Here is a 26,479-nt window from a genome sequence, read left to right on the forward strand (position 1 = left end):
CGGGACTCTCAAGCTTGTAACGCCATGCCCACGGGCAGGGCGTTGGCAACGGGACTGCACCTAGGACCACTGGATCTCAAAGCACTCTCTATTGGCTGAGCTAACAGACCCAACTCTGTTAGCTCATGGCCGCTAGCAAGCTCATCCGCCTCTAGATGTGGCCCAGTCACCACTAGAGTGGGACAGTGCCACAGGGACTGGGGGAGGCTGTATGCCTTGGTGGATAGAGTCCTTGACTGGGAGACTTGGGTACTATTCCCCACTCTGCTGCTGGGTGGCCTTGGGCAAGTTGTGTCTCTGTGCCTCAGTTTTCCCATCGTGGGGATAGTTTATAGACCCCAGAGCCTGTCGTGAAGCCACTACTGAGCACATGTACGGGGTGACCAGCTTTAGTGCAGGGTGCTCCACTGGCAAAGGAGAAGGCTGATTGTGTGTCTAGCCTGTGTTCGCTGGCCGAGAGACCTCTGTGGACTAGAGTCAGTCCCTGGTCTCATGGGCTGATGTTTCCCAGTCTTAATCTCTCTGGAGAATAAAATTCTACAGCAGATGATAATCCCTAGTTTTTACAGAGCAGTTCCCTTACCTCACTTGACTGATTCCCTGCCATAGAATCATAGAAATGTGGGGCTGGAAGGGACCTTGAGAGGTCATCAAATCCAGTCCCCTGTGCTGTGTCAGGACCAAGTAAACTCATTCCTGACGGGGTTTGTCCAACCTGTCCTTTAAAACCTCCAGGGATGGGGATCCTGCAGCCTCCCTTGTAAACCAGTTCCAGAGCTTAACTCCCGAGAGTTAGAAAGTTTTTCCTAATATCTAACCTCAATCTCCCTTGCTGCAGATTAAGCCCATTCCTGCTTGTCCTACCTTCAGTGGACATGGAGAACAATCCATCCTCGTCCTCTTTAGAACAGTCCTTAACGGGTTTGAAGACTGTTCCCAGGGCCCCGCTCCGTTGTCGTTTCTCAAGGCTAAACATGCCCAGTTTTGAACCTTTCCCCATAGGTCGGGTTTTCTAAACCTTAGATCATTTTTGTTGCTCTCCTCTGGACTCTCTCCAATTGGTCTCATCTTTCCTAAGCCTGGTGCCCAGAACTGGACCCAGTACTCCAGGTGAGGCCTCACCAGTGCCGAGCAGACTGGGACAGTTACCTCCGGTCTTAGAACAGCAGGGGCCTCAGCCATTAGCGTACCTCAGTCTCTCCTGTTTTCTGCCAGTGTGGCACACGCAAGTTGAGTCTCTGGAGGGCTGTAAGACTTTGGTCTAATTCTGGCTGTTGCCTTAGTGCAGGGGTGGGTGGGTGGAGGACGGTGCTCTGTTCTATGTCTGAGATCAGACTGGATGGTCTGATCGTCCCTTCTGGCCTTGTAAAGCACTTTACAAAGGCGGGTCAGCGTCATTCTTAGAACTGGTCAGGAATTTTTTGAACAAATGTTTTGCTGCTCAAAAATGCCGATCCGTGGAAACCGAAACTTTTCACAGGGAAGGGGCAGTTTAGATGAATTTCCCATTCCAAAAACTCTCAACATTTTCCTGGGATGGGAAAACACTTTCCCACCCAGCTCTAATCATCATTCCCCACTTTAGGATGGGGAAACTGAGACACACATAGCGGGGGAAGTGACTTACCCAAGGTGTCCCAGCTGCAGAGTGGGGAATAAGAATCCAGGTCTCCCATTCCAGTGCTCTCTCCACTAGGTGTCACTGCCTCCCCACTCACTGTGGAACTGTCGCCCTCTAGAGGAGACTGGGACACATGTGGTAGTGCTACTGTCTGTGAACTAACAGCAGGCCCATGCGTTTAGATGAAGAGGTCCCAGGTTCGATCCCTGTTGCTGATGCCCCACTAGGGGCTTGACCTTACAAGCTGGAGAGTCTAAACCAGGTTTGGAATGAGGATCAAATTGCTTCCCAGTTACTGCAAACCCATTTTCATCACCCGTTGTTGGGTCAGGCCCAGGTGCCTGAAGTGGACGGAGGTAGGGAGTGTTGGCTTTGTGTAGGGACAGCTTGTGCTGAGCAGAGAGTCCTGTGTGCTGTTGGTGTGGAGTTGTGTAGGATGCTGGGTCCCACCCTTCAGCGTCACATGGTTTATTCTTTATTTCTGATATTACCGTAATGCTGTGGATTCTGAGTCACAGCCCAGGGCCCCGCTGTGCGAAGCACTGTATGTTATTATTTATTAGGTGGATTATGGTAGTGTCTGGGAGCCCCTTTCATAGATCAGGACCCCATTGCGAAGGGCGCGGCACATTAGTATTTATTGTGTATATTACAGTAGCACCTAGGAGCCACAACTCACATATTGTCTGCTTTACCATGGTGCCTAGGACCCCTTTGCGTTCAGTGCTGTCTGTTATTTACTGTCTGTGTTATCATGGCCCCCAGGACCCCTTTGCGCTAGGTGCTGTACAGAACAAGATGCTCCCCATCCAGGTTGCTGGCAGCCAGCGCTGCATGTGCTTCCCCGTGCTCTGAGTTCCACTCTTAAGCTACTTTGCGCCAGCCAGGGTGACGCTCCCCCTGCTTTTAGAGACCTGGGGCTGGCACTTCCCAGCAGTGCATCCTGGAGTTTTCCGGTCGCACCCGAAGCAGCCCTGCCAGTGGGGCCCATGCGTGGAGGAGGCCAGGACTCAGGGCTGGCCTGGCGTCCGTGCCCCAGAGCCAGGCGTCTTGTGTGCTCGTTGTGGATGTGTCTCTGCTGTAGACTCCAGTTCCTTGGGTTGCTGTGGGTTAGTCTGATCAGGTCCCTTCGCTGTCTCCCAGCGGGAGTGGCTGGGCATCGTTCCCTGGGGCAAATGGGCCTGCGGCTGGGTCCTTAGGATGTTCCCAGGAAGCTGCTCTAGTCCAACGGCACCAGCCATAAACGCAGCGAGAGCCGAGCTCGGATGACTTAGTGCGAGGTGGCCACTGCTGGGGCCCAGACAAAAGGGTTTGATGTGGCTGTCACCCCCTTCAGGCGAGGCATTGTCTGCAGCAGCCTCACTCAGCCGTTCCCAGCCCCAGCTAAGCCTCCCGCAGGGAGCTGTTCTCCTTTCCCGCCAGCTCCCACCTGAGCTGGGCTCTCTCCTTTCACCCCCTCTCCCCAGGCCTGACACCTGCTGCCAGTAGAACACTACAGCCACTTGCTAGCCCCTCCTGGCCAGCGGGAGGCTGGTACGCTCCGTGCTGCCGAGGGAAGGATGGCGGCGATTCCATCCCAAGCAAGCAGGGCCCTGGGACTAGAGCTTCGGCTGGGAGGCCTGTAGAGAAGCCCTGTCAAGGGGATGCCTGGGTTTCCCATTGCAGTGTGCCCATGTGCCGTTCCTCCCCCAGGTCCAATCCAAGGTGGCCTGGGGCCCGCCTGCCACCTCCATCTCAGGGTAACGAACCTGGTCAGGCCAGGACCCTGCCTCCCTGAGCCTTTCCACCTATCCTTTCTTTCCCTGCACATGCCCCCACAGTGTTGCACGGCTCTCTGGAGTGTGCTGGGGGCATTGTGGTGTGAGGAGACCAGTCTTGGCCGGTAGCAGGTGCCGATGGGGCTGACTGCTCAGCCAGTGGATTCTGGTGGAGCTAGAATGAAGCCTGGTTAGGACCTGCTGGTTAAGCAAAGTCTCCTACACTTGATTCCTTTGATTGGGTCTTTCAGGACTCTTCCCCACCCCTGTTTTATTCCTGCGGTGTGTCTTTGCTCCATAGGCAGCCTCTCTGCAACCTGGGGAGTGCTTGTTAAGTGGCTGCTTCCACTGAATCTCTCAGAAATAGTTAGCAATGTTGCTGGGTTCTCTGTCATTGTTAGGGTCCAGAGTGAACAACCCAAGAAACAGGCTTTTTCACTCTAGCTTGGCCAGAAACCGTAGGCCGAATGCAGGGATCCCTGCGGAAGGTTCCTTGGCCCGTGTTCTAGAAAAGACTGAGCAGGATGGATCATCGGGGTCCCTTTTGGCCGCAACTCCCTCAGTTGGTGCGAGCAGACTCTGCTTGGGGTCTCGGTGTCTTTGCAAGGGGGCTCATGTTTGGTGGGAAGCAGAATGCCTCGTACGGCTGGATTTCCTTCAGAGAGGTAGCTGGCCCGGAGGCAGTGCGTGGGCGGTGGGGGACTGCCAGGAGTCTGGCTGTGGCCCGGCCTAGCAGGCGGGCTCCCGTTGAGTGGCAGCACAGCCCTGCCCGTGCAGGGCAGGCCGGGTTGCTCAATTGGTCACACTCCTGTCCAACTTGCTTTGGGGCTGTCGCTCAGCTGTTCTTCTCGTCAGTTTCCTCTTTGCCATTTTGTTCAAACAGCTGCCTTGATCCCAGCCCCCCTTCCCCGCCGTCCTTCCCCGACCTCCGGTCTCGCCTGCGCACTGCAAGGACAGCTTCCCCGGGAGGGACAGGGAGCTGGGGCTAGCGCCCTCCATTCGCTCCCCCACCTTCGCAGGCTCTGTGCCGGGAGCAGCTGCCCACTCCAGGGGCAACTGAACACTTTTCCCCATGGTGATACCCTCCAGCGTTGAGGTGCCGCCGCCTCCCGCCATGCTGCTGGCACTGCAGACGGACTGGGGCAGGAGGGAGCCCGCGTGTTACCTGCCATCTTCCCGCTGCCACAGGCAGCCATCCACAGGTGGGCCCCGGCACTGGGCGGTGGGGGATCGCTGGTGCCTGCCTCATCCCTGCGTGGTGGACATGGAGGCCAGGGTTTGAGTGGAAGGGTTGGGAGAGCAAGGGCTGAGGTGGCTAGGCGAGCAGGGCTCTGTGAAAAGGTGGCCAGCGGGTGCCTCGAGGTTGCACACTAGTCCCGTGTCGTGAACTTCTCTCTGAACAATCTGGATGTGGGGGTGAGCAGCCAAGTGACGAAATGTCTGGATGACTCAGTTATGGGGCTGACACAGGGCCAGGGAGGGGTGCGAGGAGCTCCAGAGGGAGCTGACTGAGCTGGGTGAAAGAGGACCTTGGTGGCAGACAGAAATCAAGTTTGCTAAATGCAAAGTGATGTGTCCAAGAGGGAAAAACTGAAACCGCTTGGACAGGCGTGGAAACGACCCGCGAGCACTCATTGTGAGCGGCTCGGTGGAGAGTTCTGCCCACTGCACAGCTGCTGCTAGAAAAGCCCCTGTCACGGCTGGGCACATAAGGGCTGAGCTGGGGAATGTTAACCAGGGAGACTTGCGTCTCTGCCCCCTCTTTGTAGAGCAGTGGTGCAGCCTCACCTGGAATAGCGTGTGCATTACTGGGCTCCCCAACTCTGAAAGGATACTGCAGAACTGGGATGGGGAGGTGTCAGAGGAAGGGGATGAGAATGATCTAGAGCCTGGAAAAACTGGAGAGAGATGAGGATTGTTACTGTAGAGATCTGTAAAGTGATCGGTGGAATTGAGAAAGGGTGTCAGGAGTGTCTCTTCTCCCAGCCTCACAGCTCAAGGACTAGGGGGCGTGTGACGAAATTGAAAGATGGGGAAACTGCAAACCCATCTGAGGAAAGGCTTTGTCATCAACTGTGTGATTGGCCCGTGGAACTGCCTGCCACTGGATGGTGATAAAGGGACAACTAAGGGGGGGATATGATAGAGGTCTATAAAATCATGACTGGTGTGGAGAAAGTAAATAAGGAAGTGTTATTTACTCCTTCTCATAACACAAGAACTAGGGGTCGCCAAATGAAATTAATAGGCAGCAGGTTTAAAATAAACAAAAGGAAGTATTTCCTCACACAATGCACAGTCAACCTGTGGAACTCTTTGCCACAGGATGCTGTGAAGGCCAAGACTATAACAGCTCAAAAAAGAACTAGATAAATTCATGGAGGATAGATCCATCATTGGCTGTTAGCCAGGATGGGCAGGGATGGTGTCCCTAGCCTCTGTTTGCCAGAAGCGGGGAATGGGCGACAGGGGCTGGATCACTTGATGATTCCCTGTTCTGTTCATTCCCTCTGGGGCACCTGGCATTGGCCATTGTCAGTAGACAGGATACTGGGCTAGATGGACCTTTGGTCTGACTCAGTGTGGCCGTTCTTATGTTCTTATGATAAGTCCAAGAACTCAACAAGATACAAAGAGGGGATTGGCATTTCTGTGGCTAATAGGAATGGCCAGAGAGAACATAATGGTACCAAAGTGGGGCAGGGATCTGAAATCAGGGGCTTTGCAGCTTCAGCTGAGCTCTCTGAGACCAGGGTGAGAGCTATTACGGGCACAGGTTATCCCCATCTGCGGCTGTAGGGGGTTTGCACCTTCCTCTGAACAATCTGGTGCTAGCCGAGATGGGATACCTGGATAGACTACTCCTAAGGGCATTCTGCGCCAACAAAATAACAATCCTGCGCACAGTATTCTAAAATTCAGTGCCGATAGGACGGGCTCTTCATTGAACCCGCTGAAGTCAGCGGCTGCATTGCTCTAGGTCTGCTATGGATCTGGCTGGTGGAGGAGAATTTAAGGCCAGAGGGGGTGTGGCTGCACCCAACCCTGACACAGCACAAGGACCAAGCCTGCCCCAGAAACACCCCAGGACCATGTCCCTCTGTGTCAGGTGCACCAGGTGTGGGCAGGCAGGCTCAGCTCGGCGGGATTCAAGTGTGTGGGGGGGATCCAGGTGTGGGTTGAGAGGGTTCTGTGTGGGGCAGTCTAGGTGCGAGAGGCGCTCTGGATGCACAGGGGCTTGTTGGGGGGTTCTGAGTGCAGTGGTAATGGAACTCTGCAGGGGTGTGTGTGTCCAGATGAAGGTGGATGGGGCTGAGAGGGGCAGGGTGTGGGTGTGATAGAGCTTGGCAGTGGGGGTTGGGTGTGGGGGATTCAGTGGGTGGGGGGTAAAGATGCTGGGAGAGTGGGGCTCAGTGAGGTGAGGATCCAGGTGCAGCCCGCTGGGGCTCGGTAGAATGGGGATCCAGGTGTGGGTGGCTCTTCGGGATGGTTCAGGTGAAGGGGGAGTGGGGCTTGGCAGCAGGATTGTGGGTGGGTGGGGGGGTGAGGCTCGGCGGGAGGGTCTGAGTATGAGGGGATCTGGATGCATGGGGGGTTGGGCAGATGGGGGACAAGCTCCCCGTACAGTGATCCCTTCCCCTGCAGCTGAGGAGCGATGGGTGGGGAGTTTGCAGAGCTTCCTGCAGCCTGGAGAGAAATCCGGGGGTGGGTCTGACCTGGCCCTGGATGCTGTGCAAGGGAAGAGGAAGTCTCATCCTCCCAAGCCCAGCTGGAACTAGGAGCTGAGCCCAGCACAGGGTAGAAGCCAGCAGCCGGGTCTTCCCCAGTCCCGTCCCCTGCCCCACAGTGATTTACCTCTCTGCCGGCTGCCTTGGGCACCCAAAACATACTGCTGGGGAGGGTCGCATGCCGCTCTTGGGGCTTCTCTGTCAGAAAGTCAGTTTTCTGCAGGAAAGCAAAGAAATCTGCAGGGGACATGAATTCTGCACATGCGCAGTGACACAGAATTTCCCCAGGAGTAGTAGATGGGCCTAGGGGCTGATCCACTCTGGCTGCTTCTATGTTCCTATGGCTTTTTCGGGATGCTGGTCAGATGGGGAGAGGAGCTGGGGGTGGGTCCCAGGTCTCTGTTGACCCACAGGGTGGCCTCAAGGCATATGTTGGGGTATAGAGGCTGGCAGGGAGGAAGGGACTTGAAGCGGATGTTGTAGGAGTATCGTAGGTAGTCCTCCCCTAGGGGGGTGATGCAGGGTTGGGCTGGGACTGGCCTTGTCTGTCCTGTGCCGGGGCTCAGACACGCCCTGGCACCCTGCCCCTGCTCTGTGTGGGGGGCTCAGACATGCCCTGGCACCCTGCCCCTGCTCTGTGTGGGAGGATCCCAGAGCCGGGGGCTCAGACACGCCCTGGCAACCTACCCCTGCTCTGTGTGGGGGGATCCCAGAGCTGGGGGCTCAGACACGCCCTGGCGCCCTGCCCCTGTGCTGTGTATGGGAGGATCCCAGGGCCGGGGGCTCCATCTTTCCATAGCAATTGGCTCTACTTCCTCCTCACCGCCCCAATCAGCCGCCAGGATTGCCTTGCTCCCTGGGGGTTAAAAATAACCCCAGCAGCTGTGCTGCTTGGGACCCCACCCAGCCTCCCAGCTGGCTCTCCGGTGGCGCTCAGCCAAGTGCTGGAACGGGTCGCAGGGCCCCTCCCCAGGCCTGGTGCACAAGCTCCTCAGCTGGCGCCGGGGCAGCGCAGGACGCAGGGCCCCAATCCCAGCCTGCATGAGCTCCTCGCCTGGTGCCTGGGTGGTTCACAGGGCCCCAATCCCAGCCTACATGAGCTCCTCGCCTGGTGCCCAGATGGGTCACAGGGACATGATCCCCGGGCGTGAGATCCTCGGTTGGTGCCTGGGTGAATTGCAGGGCCCCGAGCCCTGCATGTGAGCCCCTCGGCTGGTGACTGGGTGGGTCAGATGGCCCAGATCCCAGTGCGCGAGCTCCTTGGTTGGCGCCCAGGCGGGTCACAGGGCCCCGATCCTGGTGCGCCAGCTCCTCGCGTAGCACTCAGTGGGTCGTGGGGCCGCAGTCCAGGCGTGCAGGATCCTGGCCCGTGGGTGCCTCAGCTGGTGCGAGGATAGCGTGCCCCAGCCCTGCTCTCTGCCCAGGGGCCTTGATTATTCTGGTGGGTGGGAGAGCGCTGGGGCCCCGCTGGCCCTCAGGGTTTTGACTCTGGTTCCATTGAGCGATTTAGCTCATATTTTAAAAACAAAATCAAGATGGGAAAAGGCCCCGAAATGAACCCAAAGTCCAGGTGACCGTCGTTTGGGGTTGACCAAAACGTTTCCTTCCAAGCAAATTTGTTTCGTTTGACGAGAAAACCCGGCAAAGCTTCAGTTTGGCTTGGAACGGAACCAGATTCATTTTATTTTTTTTCAGTTTTTGCAGCCCCTGAACCCCTCCCGTCAGTTGTTCGCTCGGCTCTGGTTGACACCTGGGCCCAGGCTGTGACAGATGAGCACCAGCCCGGCTGGGACTAGGTCTCCGCAACTCCCAGTCCCTGCACCCGCAAACTAGGGTGCGCTGTTACTTAAGGCTAAGTGGATCCTGGCGGGGCGCAGCTCTGCAGTGGCCATTTGCACCACCTGTGAGCGAGCTGATTGGCAACTAATTTGTGTGTGGCCGTCAGTTGAGCGGGTCGGGGGCGTGGAGCGGCATCCAAGTTGGCAGCTGGGTATGGGGAGGAAGGCTGCTGGGTTGTGTAGTGGGGCGTGGGCACCGAGGTGGGGACTGCACCATGCAGCGGGAGGGGCAGAGGCGTGGGGATCCAGCGGGGAGGGCAGGCGGGCACTTGGGGATCGAGGAATGGCCGCCGGGCCAAGGACTTGCACTGATCCAGTCTCCATTTCTCTCTGCCCCGCAGGTGGCAGCAGCAGCAGTGCAGGATGCCAGCTGCCGCCCGCCAGCCAGCCTGCCTCTCTGGGCGTCTCCCTTCCCACTGAGCCAAACATGTCGAGCCAGCACGGTCATGCCCCCTTCTCCAGCATCCAGTCCATGGCTGATCACCCGCAGGTACCGGCTCTCCCCGCCTCCTCTGGCCTGGGTGCCTAGAGGGGAGGAGCCAGCTCCAGGAGCAGGGATTCTAGATGCACAGGGCCCGGGCTGACCCGTGCCACGAGACAGACAAACAGCCGAGGAGCCCTGGAAGGGGCTGGAGATCCCCCCCTCCTCCCAGGGATCCCGGCCTCAGTTGGGATACGTCCGGCAGACGGGCTTAGGGCCGGACGCAGGATCCCTGCTGCCCTGGCACAGCCTGGCCGGCGTCATGGGAGGGCACCGTGCCAGGAGGGAATAGACGCAGATGAGGGAGGGCAGGGGGTGTGCCCGGGGGGCACCCGTCCCTCGCCGTGACCGCCCGTCCGTAATCTCCACAGATCCTGCCAGACCTGAGCGTCCTGCAGAGGCGAATCCCCCTGACCTTCCGCGACTCGGCCACGGCGCCGCTGCGCAAGCTCTCCGTCGACCTCATCAAAACATACAAGCACATCAATGAGGTGAGCTCACGGGGGTGCGTTGGCACCAATGGGTGGTCTCGCTTTGGGGCAGCACTGCCCCCCCGAGACCACTGTGACGCTGCGCAGATTATGGGCCGGCCTGGAGCGCTGGGAATGAGCATAGCATGGGAGGGGGCCCCCTGGCTTGGGATGCTGGATCCCTGGGGGTTGGCGTGGGCAGGCTCCCAGACCCCGGCTCCCCCTGTGATAGAAGGCTGGTGCTGACTCTGCCCCCGCTCCCCTCCCCCCCCAGGTGTACTATGCCAAGAAGAAGCGGCGGGCGCAGCAGGTGCCCCCTGAGGACTCGAGCACCAAGAAGGAGCGCAAGGTGTACAACGAAGGCTACGACGACGACAACTACGACTACATCGTCAAGAGCGGGGAGCGCTGGCTGGAGCGCTACGAGATCGACTCGCTCATCGGCAAGGGCTCCTTTGGCCAGGTCAGCCCCCCAAACCCCACCATACCCCCACACTGCCCCCACGTCCCTAACCCCCCCTCCCTGCTATGAAATCGACTTGCTCATCAGCAAGGGCTCCTTTGGCCAGGTCAGCCCCCCAAACCCCGCCGTATCCCCAAAACCCTGCTGTATCCCCACACCCATAACCCCTCCGCAACTAGATCGACTCGCTCATCGGCAAGTGCTCCTTCGGCCAGGTCAGCCCCCCAAACCCTGCCGTACCCCCACACTGCCCCCATGTTCCTAACCGCCCGCTACGAGATTGACTCGCTCATCGGCAAGGGCTCCTTCAACCAGGTCAGCCTCCAAAACCCGCCAAACCCCCAAAACCCCGCCAGACCCCCAGACTGCCCCCATATCCCTAGCCCCCTGCTACAAGATCGACTCACTCATTGGCAAGGGCTCTTTCAGCCAGCTCAGCCCCTGACCCCCCCTGAATCTCCGCTGTACCCCTAATCCCCCCCAACCCCTGCCGTACCCTCTTCCCCCCTTCCTAATTCCCTGCTATGAAATCAACTCATTGGTCGTCAAGGCCTCCTTCACACAGCTGAGAGCTACCTGCATCTGTCACATCCACCCTCAGTACTGGTCTGGCCCCTCCCTGAGTCAGGCCGTCCCCCCGACAGCGCTCTGTCCCCCCCCAGGTGGTGAAGGCGTACGACCACCACGACCAGGAGTGGGTGGCCATTAAGATCATCAAGAACAAGAAGGCATTTCTGAACCAGGCCCAGATCGAGCTGCGGCTGCTGGAGCTCATGAACCAGCATGATACAGAGATGAAATACTACATCGGTGAGTGGGGAGGAAGTTGGGGGGCTGGGGGAACAATGGTGAGGGCTGGGATGTTGGGGGGCCAGGTCATATGTTGGGGAGAGGGGAGGTATCTGGGGGCTGGCATGTACCAGGGGCCCGGGTGTATGTTGGAGGGGTGGGGCATATGTCAGGGAGTGGGAGGTATGTCAGGGGGCTGGGGCATACATTGGGGAGTGGGGGCGTATATCAGAGTGGGGAGAATGTCCGGGGCTCAGGTGTATGTGGGGAGACTTGGGGCATATGTTAGGGAGTGGGGGGGGGGTTGTCAGGGAGCGGGGGGCATACGTGGGGAGCTGAAGTTTGTTGGGGAGTGGGAGGTTGTTGGGAGGTGGGGCATATGTTGGGGAATGGGGGGATTTTGGAGGGCTGGGATATATGTCCAGGAGTGGGGTGAACATCAGGGGGCCATCATGTACCTGTGGGCTAGGGCATCTGTTGGGGAGTGGGGGGGATGTTGGGGAGCAGGGGGACCTATATCGGGGGGCTGGGGTGTAGATTGAGGAGTGGGGGGATGTCGGAGGGCCGGGGCAGATGTGGGGGGAGCTGGGGAGGTTATACTGAGGACTGCTCCTCTTCTCGTTGTGCCGTGTTGGGGGAACTAAACACGTCCGTAAGGTCGGGGGTTGCGGTGGAGGGGAAGCGCCCCCCTGGCTGTCCCTCACACTCCCTCCCCCTCCCCCAGTGCACCTGAAGCGCCACTTCATGTTCCGGAGCCACCTGTGCCTGGTGTTCGAGCTGCTCTCCTACAACCTGTACGACCTGCTGCGCAACACCAATTTCCGCGGCGTCTCGCTCAACCTCACCCGCAAGTTCGCCCAGCAGCTGTGCACGGCGCTGCTCTTCCTGGCCACCCCCGAGCTCAGCATCATCCACTGCGACCTCAAGCCCGAGAACATCCTGCTCTGCAACCCCAAGCGCAGTGCTATCAAGATCGTCGACTTCGGCAGCTCCTGCCAGCTGGGCCAGCGGGTGAGTGCGCCGGCCCCATCCTCGAGCTGCGGCCCCGCCCCCTGTGCAATGCCCCGCCCCCGCCCCCTGAGCCATAGGCCCCTCCCTCCGGTGTCACGGCCCCGTCCCCTCTCTGCAACCCCAAGCCCAGCGCCATCAAGATTGTCGACTTCGGCAGCTCCTGCCAGCGGGTGAAAGCTCTGGCCTCCCCCCCCAACCACGGCCCCACTCCCAAGCTGCGGCCCCTGTGCCATGGCCCCACCCCCTGTGCCATGGTTCCACCCGTGCCCCCTGCCCTGCAACCCCAAGTGCAGCACCCTCAAGATCGTTGACTTCGGCAGCTTCTGCCAGCAGGGAGTGTGCTTAGCCCTGCCTCACCCGTCCCCTAGTCCCACTCTCGGGGGACAGCCTGCCCCACCCCTACCTCATCCCCACTGCCAGATCCGCACACCCCTGCTTTAGTGTTACAGCAGGGGAGGCTGGGAGTCAGGACATGGGTTCTCCCTCAGCTCTGGGAGGAGCATGGGGACTAGTTAGAACAGAGAGGGGCTGGGAACCAGGACCGGGTTCTATCCCTGCTCTGGGATGTATTTCCCAGCAAAGCACATCAGGGGCTCATCACGCTGCCCGTCATCTCCACAGATCTACCAGTACATCCAGAGCCGCTTCTACCGCTCGCCGGAGGTGCTGCTGGGCATGCCCTACGACCTGGCCATCGACATGTGGTCTCTGGGCTGCATCCTGGTGGAGATGCACACGGGGGAGCCTCTCTTCAGCGGCTCCAACGAGGTGAGGGATGGGAGAGGGAATTGCCACTGGGGCTGTGCCAATGGGCAGAGACCGAGGGCCACAACCCTTCTTTAGGTGGGAGGGGAAAACAGGCCCTATCGACGGTGGGGGGAGGACCATGGTGCATCATGGGAGCTTTTGTTTGGGGGCCTTGGGCCAAGCTCCCTGACTGGACTACATCTCCCAGGATGCACCCCATCACTTCATCAGAGCAGAGCATCATGGAACATGTAGTCCAGCCAGGGAGCTCAGCTCAAAGAGAGGGAAATGGGAGCACAAGCCATATAAACTATATCTCCCATGAGGCACCTTGTTGCTTGTTTGGAGGGGGGGGGAGTGCCATGGTGCATCATGGGAGACGTAGTCCATCCAAGGAGCTCTCCTCAGAGGGGAGGATGGGAGCCCAAGCACATGAACATCATCTCCCATGAGGCACCTGTGGAAGGGCAGTTTAATGATGAACGCTCAAAACAAAAAGAACGAGGAGTACTTGTGGCACCTTAGAGACTAACAAATTTATTTGGGCATAAGCTTTTGTGGGCTAAAACCCACAAGTACTTTTTGCTGATACCGACTAACATGGCTACCACTCTGAAACTCAAAACGAAGCGTGTTTGGTTCATTTCAGCAAACTGAACTATTTAGAGTGGGGTGGAACCAGCCCCAGTACATCCTACTTGGCTCCCCTGCTATGCTCCCCCCCACGGAAATGGGAAAAGTTTTGGCAAAATGCAAACTTTTGCCCCCAGGGAAATTTTCAGTTTTTGAAGGAACCACGTTTCCACAGAGAAATCCTCTGGGCGGAAAAGTCCCAGCTGGTGGCAATCAGGATGTCACCCCTTCCTGGGGTGAGAGGCTGGGCGCGGGTGCCCTCATAACAGGAGGGAGCGGGGCTGGGTGGGGCAAGGCTGGCACGGGCGTCCCATGACACGTCCCTTCCTCCCTGCAGGCAGACCAGATGAATAGGATTGTGGAGGTCCTGGGGCTGCCGCCCCCACACATGCTGGAGCAGGCGCCGAAGGCCCGGAAATACTTCGACAAGCTGCCCGAGGGGGGCTGGGCCCTCAAGAAGAACAAGGAGGTCAAAAAGGTAATGGGGGCCCTGGGGTCCTCACTCCATGGTCCTGAACTCCCCTCCCGCCCCCGCAGGATCTCTGTTCTCCCCATGCACCTTTTCCTGCCATGCTGGCCCCGATGCCAAGCCCTCCCCCATGCTGCTGGGATCACCGTGCCTCCATGCTACCCCTGCCCCCGTGAGCCTCCCTATATCCTGCACTGCTCCCTAGCCCCCGCCACCAGGAACCCCGCTCCCCTGGGGCACCAGCTACCTGTGCATTGTCCTCCATCTGCATTTCCCCCACATTGCCCCCCGACTGCTGAGATTCCCATGTCCCCAGTGCTGCCCCTCACTGCCTCTCCCACGCCCCAGTCCATCCCCGCCCTGCTGGGTCCCCCCCCAGGTTCCCTGCATCTCACCCCACATCCCCAACCTGCGTCTGCTGCATGCTACGCCACCCACCCCATCCCTGCTCTGCTGGGATCCCCACAACCCCTCTCTGCCCTGCTGGGATCCCCGTGTCATTCCACCCCCCCCCCCCCCATGTCTTCTGTGCTCTCCACCGCCCTGCCGGGATCCCCGCATCTCCCTCCTACCCCTCCCATCCCTGCCCTGGTGTCTGTCCCCCCGCCTCCCCGACCCTGTCTCTCCTGTACTCTTCCCCACCCTGCTGGGATCCCCCCGCCACCTGCCGAGATACCTACAGCTCCACCCTGGCTGGACTCCTGCATCTCTCCTCTCCTCCTTCCTCTCCCATGCCCTGCAGGACCCCTGCCTCTCTTCCCCCACCAGGATCCCAGCCGGGCCCCCTTGCTAAACATGTTTCCCTTGCAGGAATACAAGGTGCCGGGCACACGGCGGCTGCACGAGGTGTTGGGGGTGGAGAGCGGCGGACCCGGGGGGCGCCGGGCGGGCGAGCAGGGCCACTTGCCCTCGGACTACCTGAAGTTCAAGGACCTCGTGCTGCGCATGCTGGACTACGAGCCGCGCAGCCGGATCACGCCCTTCTACGCCCTGCAGCACAACTTCTTCAAGAAGACCAGCGATGAGGGCACCAACACCAGCAACAGCAACTCCACCAGCCCGGCCATGGAGCACAGCCACAGCACCAGTACCACCAGCTCCGTCTCCAGCTCGGGTACGGCCCCGATCCCCTGTCCCGGCCCCCGGTTCCCCAGCACCGCCAGCTCCGTCTCCAGCTCGGGTACGGCCCCGATCCCCTGTCCCGGCCCCCGGTTCCCCAGTACCACCAGCTCCGTCTCCAGCTCGGAAACGGCCCCAATCCCCTGCCCCGGGCCCCGGTTCCCCAGCACCACCAGCTCCGTCTCCAGCTCGGGTATGGCCCCGATCCCCTGTCCCGGCCCCCGGTTCCCCAGCTCCGTCTCCAGCTTGGGAACGGCCCTGATCCCCTGTCCCGGCCCCCAATCCACCAGTACCATCAGCTCTGTCTCCAGCTGGGGTACAGCCCCGGTTCCCCAGCACCACCAGCTCCGTCTCCAGCTTGGGTACGGCCCCGATCCCCTGTCCCTGCCCCCAATTCCCCAGCACCAGTACCACCAGCTCCATCTCCAGCTTGGATAGGACCCCCATTGCCCAGCCCCCAATCCTCTACCTCGGGCCCCCAATCTCCTGGCACCCAGTACCAGCAGCTCCGTCTCCAGCTTGTGTGCAGCCCCCTGTGTCCCACCCGTGATCCCCCAGCACCAGTGGGACAGGATCTCTGGGGTGCAGCCTGGACTGTGGGACCGCTGTGCCCCCTTAACTCTCCAGCCTGAGCTGTCTCTCACAATGCCTTGCTAGTGACAAGCAGCAACCCCCTCCAGGTGCTGTTATCACTCAGCACACCAGCATGTGGAGCCCCACACCCAGCTAGATTGAATGAATGGTCCCAGAGCTGCTCATAAATCACACAGAGAAAGGCACCAGCCAAATCCCCCCAGCTCCCAGCCTTGTACCCCAGAATATACCATCCTGCACTGCTCAAGACGAGCAGTGCAAATTTATTAATTGGTTCACCACTTCCACAGTGGAACGTGGATACACACCAACCTTTGTACACCTGAGCAGATTCACCAAACACTTCAGGCAAACTCACTGGTAAAGATAAACAGTAAAACATGTTTATTGACTACAAAAGATAGATTTTAAGTGATTATAAGTGATAAGCAAAAAGTCAGTTAGTTACCAAAAAGAACAAAATTAGCACACAATCGAATCTTAAACCTGTAAGACACTAGGCAGTATTTAGATCAAGCAGTTTTCTCAACCCACTGGATATTCCAGTTCATACTACACGGGTTTCACCCTTGAAAGCTGGGCCAGTCTCCTCTGTTGGAGTCTTCAGTCTTCTCAGTGTCCTTGTTGCTTGCAGTGTAGGTGGGGACAGGAGAAAGGCCCAGCATGGGGCCCCTGTGTCTGTTTTATATCCTCAGTCCCATGTGCTTGGAGAACACCAGTCCAGGCATGTCTGGGGGTTATTGCTGAGTCACCAGGCAAGGTTGAGCAATTCCCCTGGTGTGGCCTTGTGTAGGTGAGTCATTGCGTTGTAGCTCCCTTGCTGGACAATGGCTGCTGATGGGTTGTTTGACACCTGCCCGGCGTTGGTTATCGCCCTGGTTAGTGTCTCTGGGGAGCTAGTATCTGGGTGCTTCCCAAACCCACAGCCGATTTTAGTGACAATCATACAACACAATTCTCAAAACTTCATATGCATTCATGATAGAACAGTGGGTTTCAGCAAATCAGCACCTTTCCCATGATGCCTTACAAGACATGCTTTATATGCGATATCACAATTATAAACAAATGTTGAATATGGGGGTCACAGGGATCACCCCTGGGGTGTAGAGTGTCACAACCACAAGTTCCATCTCCAGCTTGGGTATGGCCCAGACTCCCTGCCCCAGCCCTGGTACAGCTCCTGACCCACCAGCATTGCCAGCTTCATCTCATGCTCTGGTACAGCCTCCAGATCCTTCACCCCACCATGGGGCTCAGCCCTGGAACCAGCACTGACAGCCTCTTTCTGCTCCCACAGGCGGCTCCAGTGGCTCTTCCAATGACAACCGCAACTACCGCTACAGCAACCGCTACTACGCCAGCACGGTCGCCGCCCACACCGACTGCGAGATGCAGAGCCCCCAGGTACGGCCCCTACCCCCCCTGCCGCCCACGCCGACTGCGAGATGCAGAGCCCCCAGGTACGGCCCCTAGCCCCCCCTGCCGCCCACGCCGACTGCGAGATGCAGAGCCCCCAGGTACGGCCCCCTAACACCTCCCTGCTGTTCACACCGACTGCGAGATGCAGAGCCCCCAGGTACGGCCCCTAGCCCCCCCGCCGACTGCGAGATGCAGAGCCCCCAAGTACGGCCCCCCCTGCTGCCCACACCGACTGCAAGATGCAGAGCCCCCAAGTACGGCTCCCCCTGCCGCCCACACCGACTGCGAGATGCAGAGCCCCCAGGTACAGCCCCCATGCCATCCACACTGACTGCAAGATGCAGAGCCCCCAGGTATGGCCCCCCCACCCCCATGCCGCCCACACAGACGGCAAGATGCAGAGCCACAGGCCTGACCCCGCTGTCCCCTACCCTCTCCATCCCCACCACCACAGGTACCCCAGGTACGGCCCCTTGCTCCCCACTGCCCACACTGACTGAGTTGCTGACACCCCCAGCTTATCCCCTCCCTGCCCCTTTAGCCCGTCCCCAGCCCTACTCGCCTCACCGCTGGCGTCTCTCTCTCTTTCCGCAGGCTCCTCCCCAGCAGCAGCAGCCGCGCCTCTGGGCCGGGGGGGATGTCCCGGCGCCGCCCAGCGACGGCTACCCGCCGATCTTACCTCACAAGCCCACGCCCAGCCAGCCGGCGGCACCGCACTTCCACGGGGCGGGCCCGCACCCGCTCTTCCAGCCGGCCGGGCGCACCCACTACCACCGCCCGCCCGTCTCACCCCACGGCCCCGAGTGCATGGAGCTGGGCCCGGGCCCCCGGCACCTGGACTGCGCCCCTTTCGGCTCGTCGGCCTTCCGGACTAGAGCGGCGGTGGGGGGGCGGGCGGGCGAGGGGGGGCTGCCGCTGGCCTACCCCCCCCACCTGCGCAGCCGGGCGGAGCCCGAGGACTCGGCGCCCATGCTGGGCGTGTGCGTCCCGCAGAGCACGGCAGCCAGCTCTTGATGACTCCTCAAGCCATAACGCTCTTAGGATGCGCCGCCCGGCGGGGGGCGGGCACGGTGCCCACGGATCTTCACAGCCCCGCAAGCTGGCGCCGCCTGCCACCCCCACCTCCATCCCGGGAGCCGGCGCTGCCCGCGGCCCCCCTGCCTCTGGGAGCTGGCCCTGCCCACCACAACCCCCAGGGGGTGGCAACACTCATGGCACCCTGCCCTGCCCCGGAGCCAGCACCGCCCACGGTCCCTGACCCGCCCACCTCCAAGCCACCGCGGCCCTTGCTCTCCCATAGAGCCAGCCCCATGCCCACAGCCCTCTGCCCCCCCAAGCCAGTGCCACCCCTGCTATCCCATAGCCAGCAGAGCCAGTGCCCCTGTGGTTGCCTGGAGCTGGCACTGCCCTTGCCCCCCAGACTCCCCATGGCCCGGAGCTGGCACTGCCCCTCCCTCGTGTCCGTCTGGTTCCTACTGTAAGTGGTTCCTTGTTAACACTGGCTCCCTGGGCCGGATGGGCGCTGGGGGGCCGCTGGCTGGACAGAGGGACCCTCTGCACTTCACGGACTGACGGCCAGGCTGCCCGCCCCACTGTCCAACTGGAATTGCTGCTAAAACCGCCCCCTGCCCCGGGCAGCAGGGCCCTAGCCAATATTTATAGACCCCGGCCCCTCCCACCATGGAGAAGGAGCGCCCTGATCCGCCCCCTCCCATGTCCTGCTGGGAGAGCCCCATGTCCCTCTTGCCCTGCCCCACCCTCTTCCCCCTCCAGGGTGGTGTGAGCCTCTTCCCCTCTTGCCCTGCCCCCCGGGGATGAGCCCCGTGGTCCGACACCCCGGCACTGGTGTGGCAACGAGCCGGGCCGGCCGTGTGGCCCCAGCGTGGCCGTGGTGGCGCCGTGCCCGCTGGCTGCCCCCTCTCCGTGGCTCGTGCTGTACTGTTTGTCTTTAATTTATTGTACCAAAGACGGTGCGCGGCTTCCCCTGGAGAGGCCGGAGGGGCTGCCCCGTCGGGCCCTCCCGGCACGGCCCCTGCGCTCGCCGCTGGACCCGGGGTCTCTGCTTTGGAGGGGGTGGTGAATAAAATAGTGACAGCAGCTCCACCGGCTCCCGGTCCCTCTGCTGGTGTCTTCCGCCCGCGGGCAGCCTGGAGACCTGCTTGCTGCTGCCAGCTCTGGGCACTGAATCACTCGGGGGGGACGGGGAGAGGGTGAGCCTCCATATATCTGCTGTGGGTGGTTAGACTGTGAGCTCCTTGGGGCAGGGACTGGCCCAAGGGGGCCCTGATCTCAGCTGGGGCAGCCTGTCTCTCGCTGTGTCTGGGCAGCGCCTGGCACAATGGGGCACTGATCTCTGCTGAGACACAGCCTCTCTTGGTGTGTGTCTGCGCAGTGCCTGGCATGACGGGGCCCTAATGCTAACGAGTCTGGCAGGGGAATGGGCAAGACGATGGGGTAGTTCGGAGACATCGCTGTGGGAAAGAAGCCAAATGTAAAACTTCCTCACTGTGCCAGGGATGCCCTTGGCAGCTCCCTCCCCTCCCCCCCCCCCGTTGGCAGCTGATGGCGTGGAGACCCTAATGCCAGGACTGGGCACCACCTGTCTGGCCCTGCCAACAAGCTGGGGCAGCCCTAGCGCTTGGAGCCTGCTCTCAGGCGGGATTGATTTCCCCTCCCCCCAAGGGGAGTCTTGTCCCTTGGGGGGCACAGTGTCCTGCCGGTGTCTGCCGTCACCCACGGAGAGGCCTCCCTGCTGGGGTCACACTGTGGGGCAGGGGACACTGGCCTGCACTGGACACTGGAGGTGATTCATGGCAACTGGTGGATCCAAAGCTGCCCCCCACGTGGCAGCTGGACACGTGTGCACGTTGCCAGGGGCCTGCTCTGTGTGTCTCCTGCAATGCTCATGGAGAGTAGCCACCAAGCCCCAGAGCAGGTAGGTCCTTCTGGCCTGACTGTCCCGGAGCTGGGCGAGTTCAGGTCCCTGCTCCAGCTGGCCCAGGGTGCTGGATGAGATATCTGACTTCTGGAGCCATGGGTCCCATGTTGCTAGAAGAGCTGGGGACCAGCCCTTGGGGCTGCTCTGAAATTGGCCAGCCAAGCTGTGTCTGGCAGGAGAACGGGGCTTGCATCACCGGTGGAGATCTGGGTTGGTTTGGTGAAGTGCTGCTACTGTGCTGCGTCATGGGAGCAGTAGTTCAATTCTGTTCTTTTTGGGCTGGACCACATCTTCCATGATGCACTGCAGCCTCACCTCTTGGTGAATGCATTGTGAGAGATGTAGTTTGGCTGGCTCATGCCCCCTTTCTCCTATGGAATATACGCCACATTGATAGTATATCAGACTACAACTCCCAAGATGCACTGTGGTGGCTGAGTGAGAGGGATGCTTCATGGGAAATGTAGTCCAGCTCATGGAGAATGGGGGGAGGGGTCAGACTGAGAGGCACCTGAACTACAATTCCCGTGATGCACTCTGGGGCTGAGCCACAGGGGAGTTGTGCATCATGGGGGATATAGGTTGGATGGCTCATGTCCCCATTCTTGTGTGGAATGCACTCCCCATTGGTAGTATTTCTCCAATGATACACTGTGCTCTTTTGAGAGAGGAGACTACAACTCCCAAGATGCACTGTCGTGTCTGAGCAAGAAGGGTGCATCATGGGAAATATAGTGCTGCAACAAAGCCCAGCTCATGGGGAATGTGAGGCAGCTGAACTACAACTCCCATGAGGCACTGGGGCTGAGCCAGAGAGGAGAGTAGTGTATCATGGGAGTTGTAGTTCAAATGGCTCGTGCCCCCATTTTCCTCCTAGGGGAAGTATTTCCTGTAAACAGTCTATTGACCATGTACTCTATCCTCTTCACAAGAGGGGAGATAGCTCTGGGGGCAGAGCCAGAGGGGAGACTGGTGCATCATGGGAGATGTAGCCCAGCTAAGGTGCCCAGCCCAGAGAGGAGAATGGGAGTGTGATGCACCTGAACTAGATGTCTTATGGGGCACCATGACGTGCCATTTCTGATTTTTTGTATGGCCAAAAATTGAAATTCTGTAGGGAAATCCCCACCCCCACCCCCCGCTGTTGGGCAGCTCTAGTGCCAGCTGCAGGTGCCACTATGCCCCGGTGGAGATGCTGCTGTTTGTTCTTTGGAGAAACGGCAGGGGTGATGTTTCCAGCCCCCACTTGTGTGTGTGGGCGACAGCCTTGGGGGACTGCTGGTGTCCGGGCCTGGCAGCACTGAGCTGCAGCCATAAGAACGGCCAGACTGGGTCAGACCAAAGGTCCATCGAACCCAGTGTCCTGTCTACTGACAGTGGCCAGTGCCAGGTGCCCCAGAGGGAATGAACAGAACAGTTAATCAAGTGATCCATCCCCTGTCATCCATTCCCAGCTTCTGCCAAACAGGCTAGGGACAGCACCCCTGCCCATCCTGACTAATAGCCACTGATGGACCTATCCTCCAGGAACTTATCTAGTTCTTTTTTGAACCCTGTTATTGTCTTGGTCTTCACCGCTTCCCCTGGCAAGGAGTTCCACAGGTTGACAGCCAGCCCAGAGAACTGGGAGCAGGTGCTGGCAGCAGCTGCTTGGAGTTTGCCAGCAGCTGAAGTCTTCCTAGCTGGGATGGAGTCAGTGGCTTCAACCTGCCTGGGGCCTGCCCCCCGGGGGGACAGGTTTCTCTGAGGGCCAGGGGCTGCCCACCAGCCTGGACTAAAGAGGCCAGGACTCTGGCAGGCTGCAACACCCCTGTTCCCAGCACCCATGCGGGGCTCTAGCCCAGCTAGTGTGGGGCAGCACCTGCCCTAGTATCCTGGTGCTGGCTGACCCAGTAGCTTTGAGTTGGGGTGAGTGCAGCAGGCAGGGGTTTGGATATGTGGCTGATGGGCATCTGCCCCTTGACCACCCCAGTGCTGGAGCCCAACCAGGCCGGGCCCTGTATAACCCCCCACCCAGAGACATGGCAGAGCCCTGTATAACCTGACCCCCTGAGACATACCAAGGCCCCTTATAATCCCCCACCCCTCAATGTGTGTTCCTGTATAACCCCTGCAGAGGTACAGCAGGGCCCTGTATATCCCCTGCCCCGCTCCCAGACACTTCAGTCCCATGTAGTCTCCCTCCCCCAGCAGACACTCCAGGGCCCCATATAAACCCCAATCACCCCAGAGGTGCCCCATATACCCCCTGCCCCCATGAGGTACGTCAGGGCCCCGTAACCCCCCCTTTGCTCACATGTGAAGGAGAATGTTAGCAATCAGACAGATTTTCCCCAGTGCAGGTGAGTAACCATTGGAACAAACTCCCCAGGGCAGTGGTGGAGTCTCCAACCTTTGGCGTCTTCCAATCCAGATCAAGGGCCCTGCTGGAAGATCCTTCAATCAAACCTGCATTATGGGTGGCAATCCAGGGGTAACAGGGAGATTCTCCAGCCTGGGATATATAGGAGAGCAGACTGGATGATTGAATGTCCCCTTCTGACCTTGGAACTCCTGGATCTATGGAAGCAGTTGTGTTTCCATCCCACTGGCACCAGGAGCCAGTGGGGCATTGAATTTAAAGTGAACCGGGTATGGAGCTGAACGTAGGCTAAGGTCAATGGAACTGGGATGGAGCTGAGTGCAGGCCAAGGGAACTGGGGATGGAACTGAGTGTTGGCCGGGGTCAAAAGAACTGGGGGTGGAGCTGAGCGTCGGCTGGGGTCGAGAACTGGGGATGGAACTGAGCGTCGGCTCGGGTCAAGAGAACTGGGATGGAACTGAGCGTTGGCGGGGGTCAAGGGAACCGGGGTTGGAGCTGAGCGTCGGCTGGGGTCAAGCGAACTGGGGGTGGAGCTAAGCATCGGCCGAGGTCAAGAGAACTGGGATGGAACTGAGCGTTGGCCGAGGTCAAGGGAACTGGGATAGAGCTGAGCGTTGGCCAAGATCTGTCAGCTCAACGTCCCGATCCTGGCCATGTCTTGGCTCTAAACCTCCCTGGGAAGGAAGCTGCCAGATGGGATGCGTGGTGAGTCTGGAACGGCTACAGAGGAGGAGGAAGTGGGGTTTCCATGGGCAAGGCAGGGGTGCTTGAAGAAGGCGTCTGTGGTTGACCTGGGTTCCTCCATGGATGAGCCTCTTTTCCCCAGATGATTGTTCCAGCACAGGCAGGGCAGTTGGGTGGGTGGTTTAATCCCCCCGTCATCCTGGTCCTTCTGGGATGTTCCCCCCCATCCAATATTCCCTGCGGGGGAAGCCCAAAAGCACAGATGTCCAGTTGCATTGGGAGGAATCAGTCCCGCATGATGCAAATCTCCAGGTTTCCAGCAGAGGGTTGCTGATTGAACCTTGCCGTAATGCCACAGTGCAGATTCCAATCACCTCCACCTTGCTCCCATCATGCACTGCAATCCTGATTCTCACAGGGATCAAGAAACTCTGCGTGACTCCAGGCAGATTCTCACCCCTTGGGCTCTGATCCTGGTTGGGGTTTGCCTGGGCTCCTCTCCCTGCAGCCCTGAGGGAGGTGCCCCCCATAGGGGAGGCTCTAGTTGCCTGCGGCTGGTGTGGAGGCCCCAGCAGAGATGGGGAGGGATGGGGGCTACCCCATGGCTGGGTCTCCTGGGACAGCCCAAGTATGACAGCAGGTGACCCCTGGACTGGGGATGGGCCCCCTGGACTGGGGATGGGCCCCATGGGCTTGGGCACTAGGGGGGTGGGGGGGGCCTTGGCTTGCAAGGAAGGAATGCACGAGTCAGATGGATGCCCCCATTTTATTTCCATGGCATCCTCCACCCTGCGGCACCCCCTAGGGGCCGGGTAAATAGAGCGTTTTCCTGCGGGGATCCAGCCGCCGCCGCACGGTGACGATGACGGGGACGGCTTCCTTTGCACGAGGCACCGTGGCAAACTGCAACGGAGAGGAGATGGGTTGGGGGGAGGGCACCCTGAGGGGCTGAGCTCCCCTCAGGACACCCAACCTCCCCATCTCATTGCACCCAGGCCCCCACAGCGGACCCAGCCGCCCCAGACACCCAGCTCCTCCACTGCACCCAGGCCCAATGCACTCCGCCTCCCCCCTCCCTGCACACCCAGCTCCCCCATGCACCCAACCTCCAGGTCCTGATACCCCCCCACCCTCACTCACTGTGTAGGGGGGGCTCCAAGGCCCAGGACCCGCCGCGTTGACAGCCCGCACGCAGATCCGGTACTGGGTCCCAGGGCTCAGGTTCTGCAGCCGCTCGGGCGCCTGGGCACAGAACCACTGGCTGCGGGTCCCGCTGGGCTCCTGCAGACGCAGCTCGTAGAGAGACACCCAGTCACTCTCACGGGGGGTGACCCACCACAGCTGGGGGCAGAGGGCAGAGATGAGAACCAGGCACAGAGACCCCCTAATCCAGCCCCCCCCCCCAACTGGGCACAGATCAGAGACTCCCAACTTCAGCCTCCCCCGACTGGTCACAGACCAGAGACCCCTGATCCCAACCCCCCGCCACAGACTGGGCACAAACCAGTGACCCCTGATCCCAACCCCCCCCCACAGACTGGGCACAAACCAGTGACCCCTGATCCCAGCCCCCGTGACCGGGCAGACCAGAGACTCCCAACCCAAGCTCCCTGACCAGGCATGGAACAGAGACCCCCGTCCCTAACCCCCCAACTGGGCACAGACCAGAGACCCCTTTAAAGCCAGTGCCCACCAAGCCCAGTGCTCCCTTTGAACCCAGGGATCCCAATCCCTGGAACCCCTTTGACCCCCCCAGCACTCCTAATCCCAGTCCCCAGCCCCCCACCTGTGCGGTGGCAGTGCCGGCGACATGCTGGCAGAGGATGGGCGCCCGTGGGGGCTCCATGCAGATGGGCGACTCAGCCCCGCTGTCAGAAGTGTCCCCGTCGCTGCCCTCTGGGTCCAGGCGGGCAGGAGGGGGGCACTGGCAGGGGCTGCCCCGTGGCTTGGCCTCCCGGCGCCCCCCCAACTCCCGTTGGGCCAGCAGCTCCTCCAGGTTACAGTGCAGGCTGCTGGCCCCCACCGGTCCGGCCCCGGCCCCCCAGGCTCGGCCCCCCAGCGTGCTGGAGCTGGCACTGTCCGTGTCCCAGTTCAGAGAGGGGTCCTCGGTGGGATCCATGAGGCTGGGGGGGAGCAGGGTCACAGTCAGGGTTCCCCCAGATCAACGGGGACCCCAGTGCCACTCCCACCCTCAGCCCCTGCTCACGGACTGAGACTGCCCCCCCAGTGCCAGCTGTGACCCAACCCCCCTACCCCCCAGCCATGACCCCAAATCCTGACTCCCAACACAACCCTAACTGTGACCCCCATATACTGACCCCCACAACCCCACCCCAGCTCCCCCCTCCAATAATCCAGCCCTGCACCTATGTCCCCCATCTGTGACCCCAAATCCTGAGCCCCCTGAACCCTGCACCAACCCCCCTTCCCAAACCTAAGCCCCCCATTGACCCCAAATCCTCCACCAAGCTCAATTGTGACCCTAAATACACCCCAACCCCTGACGCCACCCCACACCTGCCCCGCCCCCCTGCTACCCTGAGCCCTCCCATTCAGTACCACCCTGACCCCAGTGACCCCTTACGCCGAGCCAGGCCCTACTGTCCCTCGCCCCTCAACCCTTCAAATCCAAAATCTGCCCCACCCCCACCTGACTAGAATGACCCCCAACCCCTAACCATTCCCCAGGAAGGGAGCCTAGCCCCCTCACCACTGCAGGGGGGCAGTCAGTGTCAGCTACAATTGCAGCAGGGTGGGGTCCAGTGGGGCGTGGGGAGTTTTTGCAGCTGAGGGGCAGGGCCAGGCGGGTGGTGTTTTAGCCCCATTATGACCCGCATTGGCCTGGCCCCACTGTGACCTGCTGGGATGACCCTTTGGGGGCCTCAGTTTACCCACCACCATGCCGTGTCTATTCAGACAAACTGGGGGGCAGGGACTGTCTGGGCAGCACCCGGTTCGACAGGGCCCTGATCGCCGCCGGGGCCGGGACCATCTCTTGCTGTGTGTCTGGGCGGCGCCTGGCACATCAGCAGGGGTTCTCAAACTGGGGGTCGGGACCCCTCAGGGGGTCATGAGCTGTCAGCCTCCACCCCAAACCCCGCTTTGCCACCAGCATTTATAATGATGTTAAATAGATTTAAATTTTAATTTATAATGGGGGTCGCTAGGGTGACTACATGTCCCGATTTTATAGGGACAGTCCCGATTTTTGGGTCTTTTTCTTACATAGGCTCCTATTACCCCCCACCCCCCGTCCCGATTCTTCACACTTGCTGTCTGGTCACCCTAGGGATCACACTCAGAGGCTTGCTATGTAAAAGAGGTCACCAGTACAAAAGTTTGAGAACAACTGC

General features: G+C 60.0%; 1 protein-coding gene across 3 annotated transcripts in view; it reads left to right on the forward strand.

The window, feature by feature from the left end:
- LOC128826996 (dual specificity tyrosine-phosphorylation-regulated kinase 1B-like) overlaps positions 1–19,250 on the forward strand; it is a 30,556-nt gene extending 11,306 nt beyond the window's left edge. Inside the window, exons 2-12 of one of the 3 annotated variants that reach the window (XM_054010634.1) lie at positions 8,802–8,940; positions 9,286–9,434; positions 9,797–9,916; positions 10,170–10,358; positions 11,021–11,168; positions 11,872–12,158; positions 12,780–12,926; positions 13,876–14,016; positions 14,818–15,121; positions 17,021–17,127; positions 17,737–19,250. In XM_054010634.1, coding sequence (XP_053866609.1) covers positions 9,372–9,434; positions 9,797–9,916; positions 10,170–10,358; positions 11,021–11,168; positions 11,872–12,158; positions 12,780–12,926; positions 13,876–14,016; positions 14,818–15,121; positions 17,021–17,127; positions 17,737–18,156 — 1,926 coding nt within the window. In that variant the 5' untranslated portion in view covers positions 8,802–8,940; positions 9,286–9,371 and the 3' untranslated portion in view covers positions 18,157–19,250. Of the gene's footprint in view, positions 1–4,324; positions 4,581–8,801; positions 8,941–9,285; positions 9,435–9,796; positions 9,917–10,169; positions 10,359–11,020; positions 11,169–11,871; positions 12,159–12,779; positions 12,927–13,875; positions 14,017–14,817; positions 15,122–17,020; positions 17,128–17,736 lie in introns of those variants that run through there. The other 2 variants (XM_054010633.1, XM_054010632.1) reach the window with 2 other exon arrangements.
- Positions 19,251–26,479: the final 7,229 nt, after the last annotated feature.

Source organism: Malaclemys terrapin, chromosome 21 (genome assembly GCF_027887155.1).
Source record: "Malaclemys terrapin pileata isolate rMalTer1 chromosome 21, rMalTer1.hap1, whole genome shotgun sequence".
Lineage (NCBI taxonomy): Eukaryota > Metazoa > Chordata > Testudines > Emydidae > Malaclemys > Malaclemys terrapin.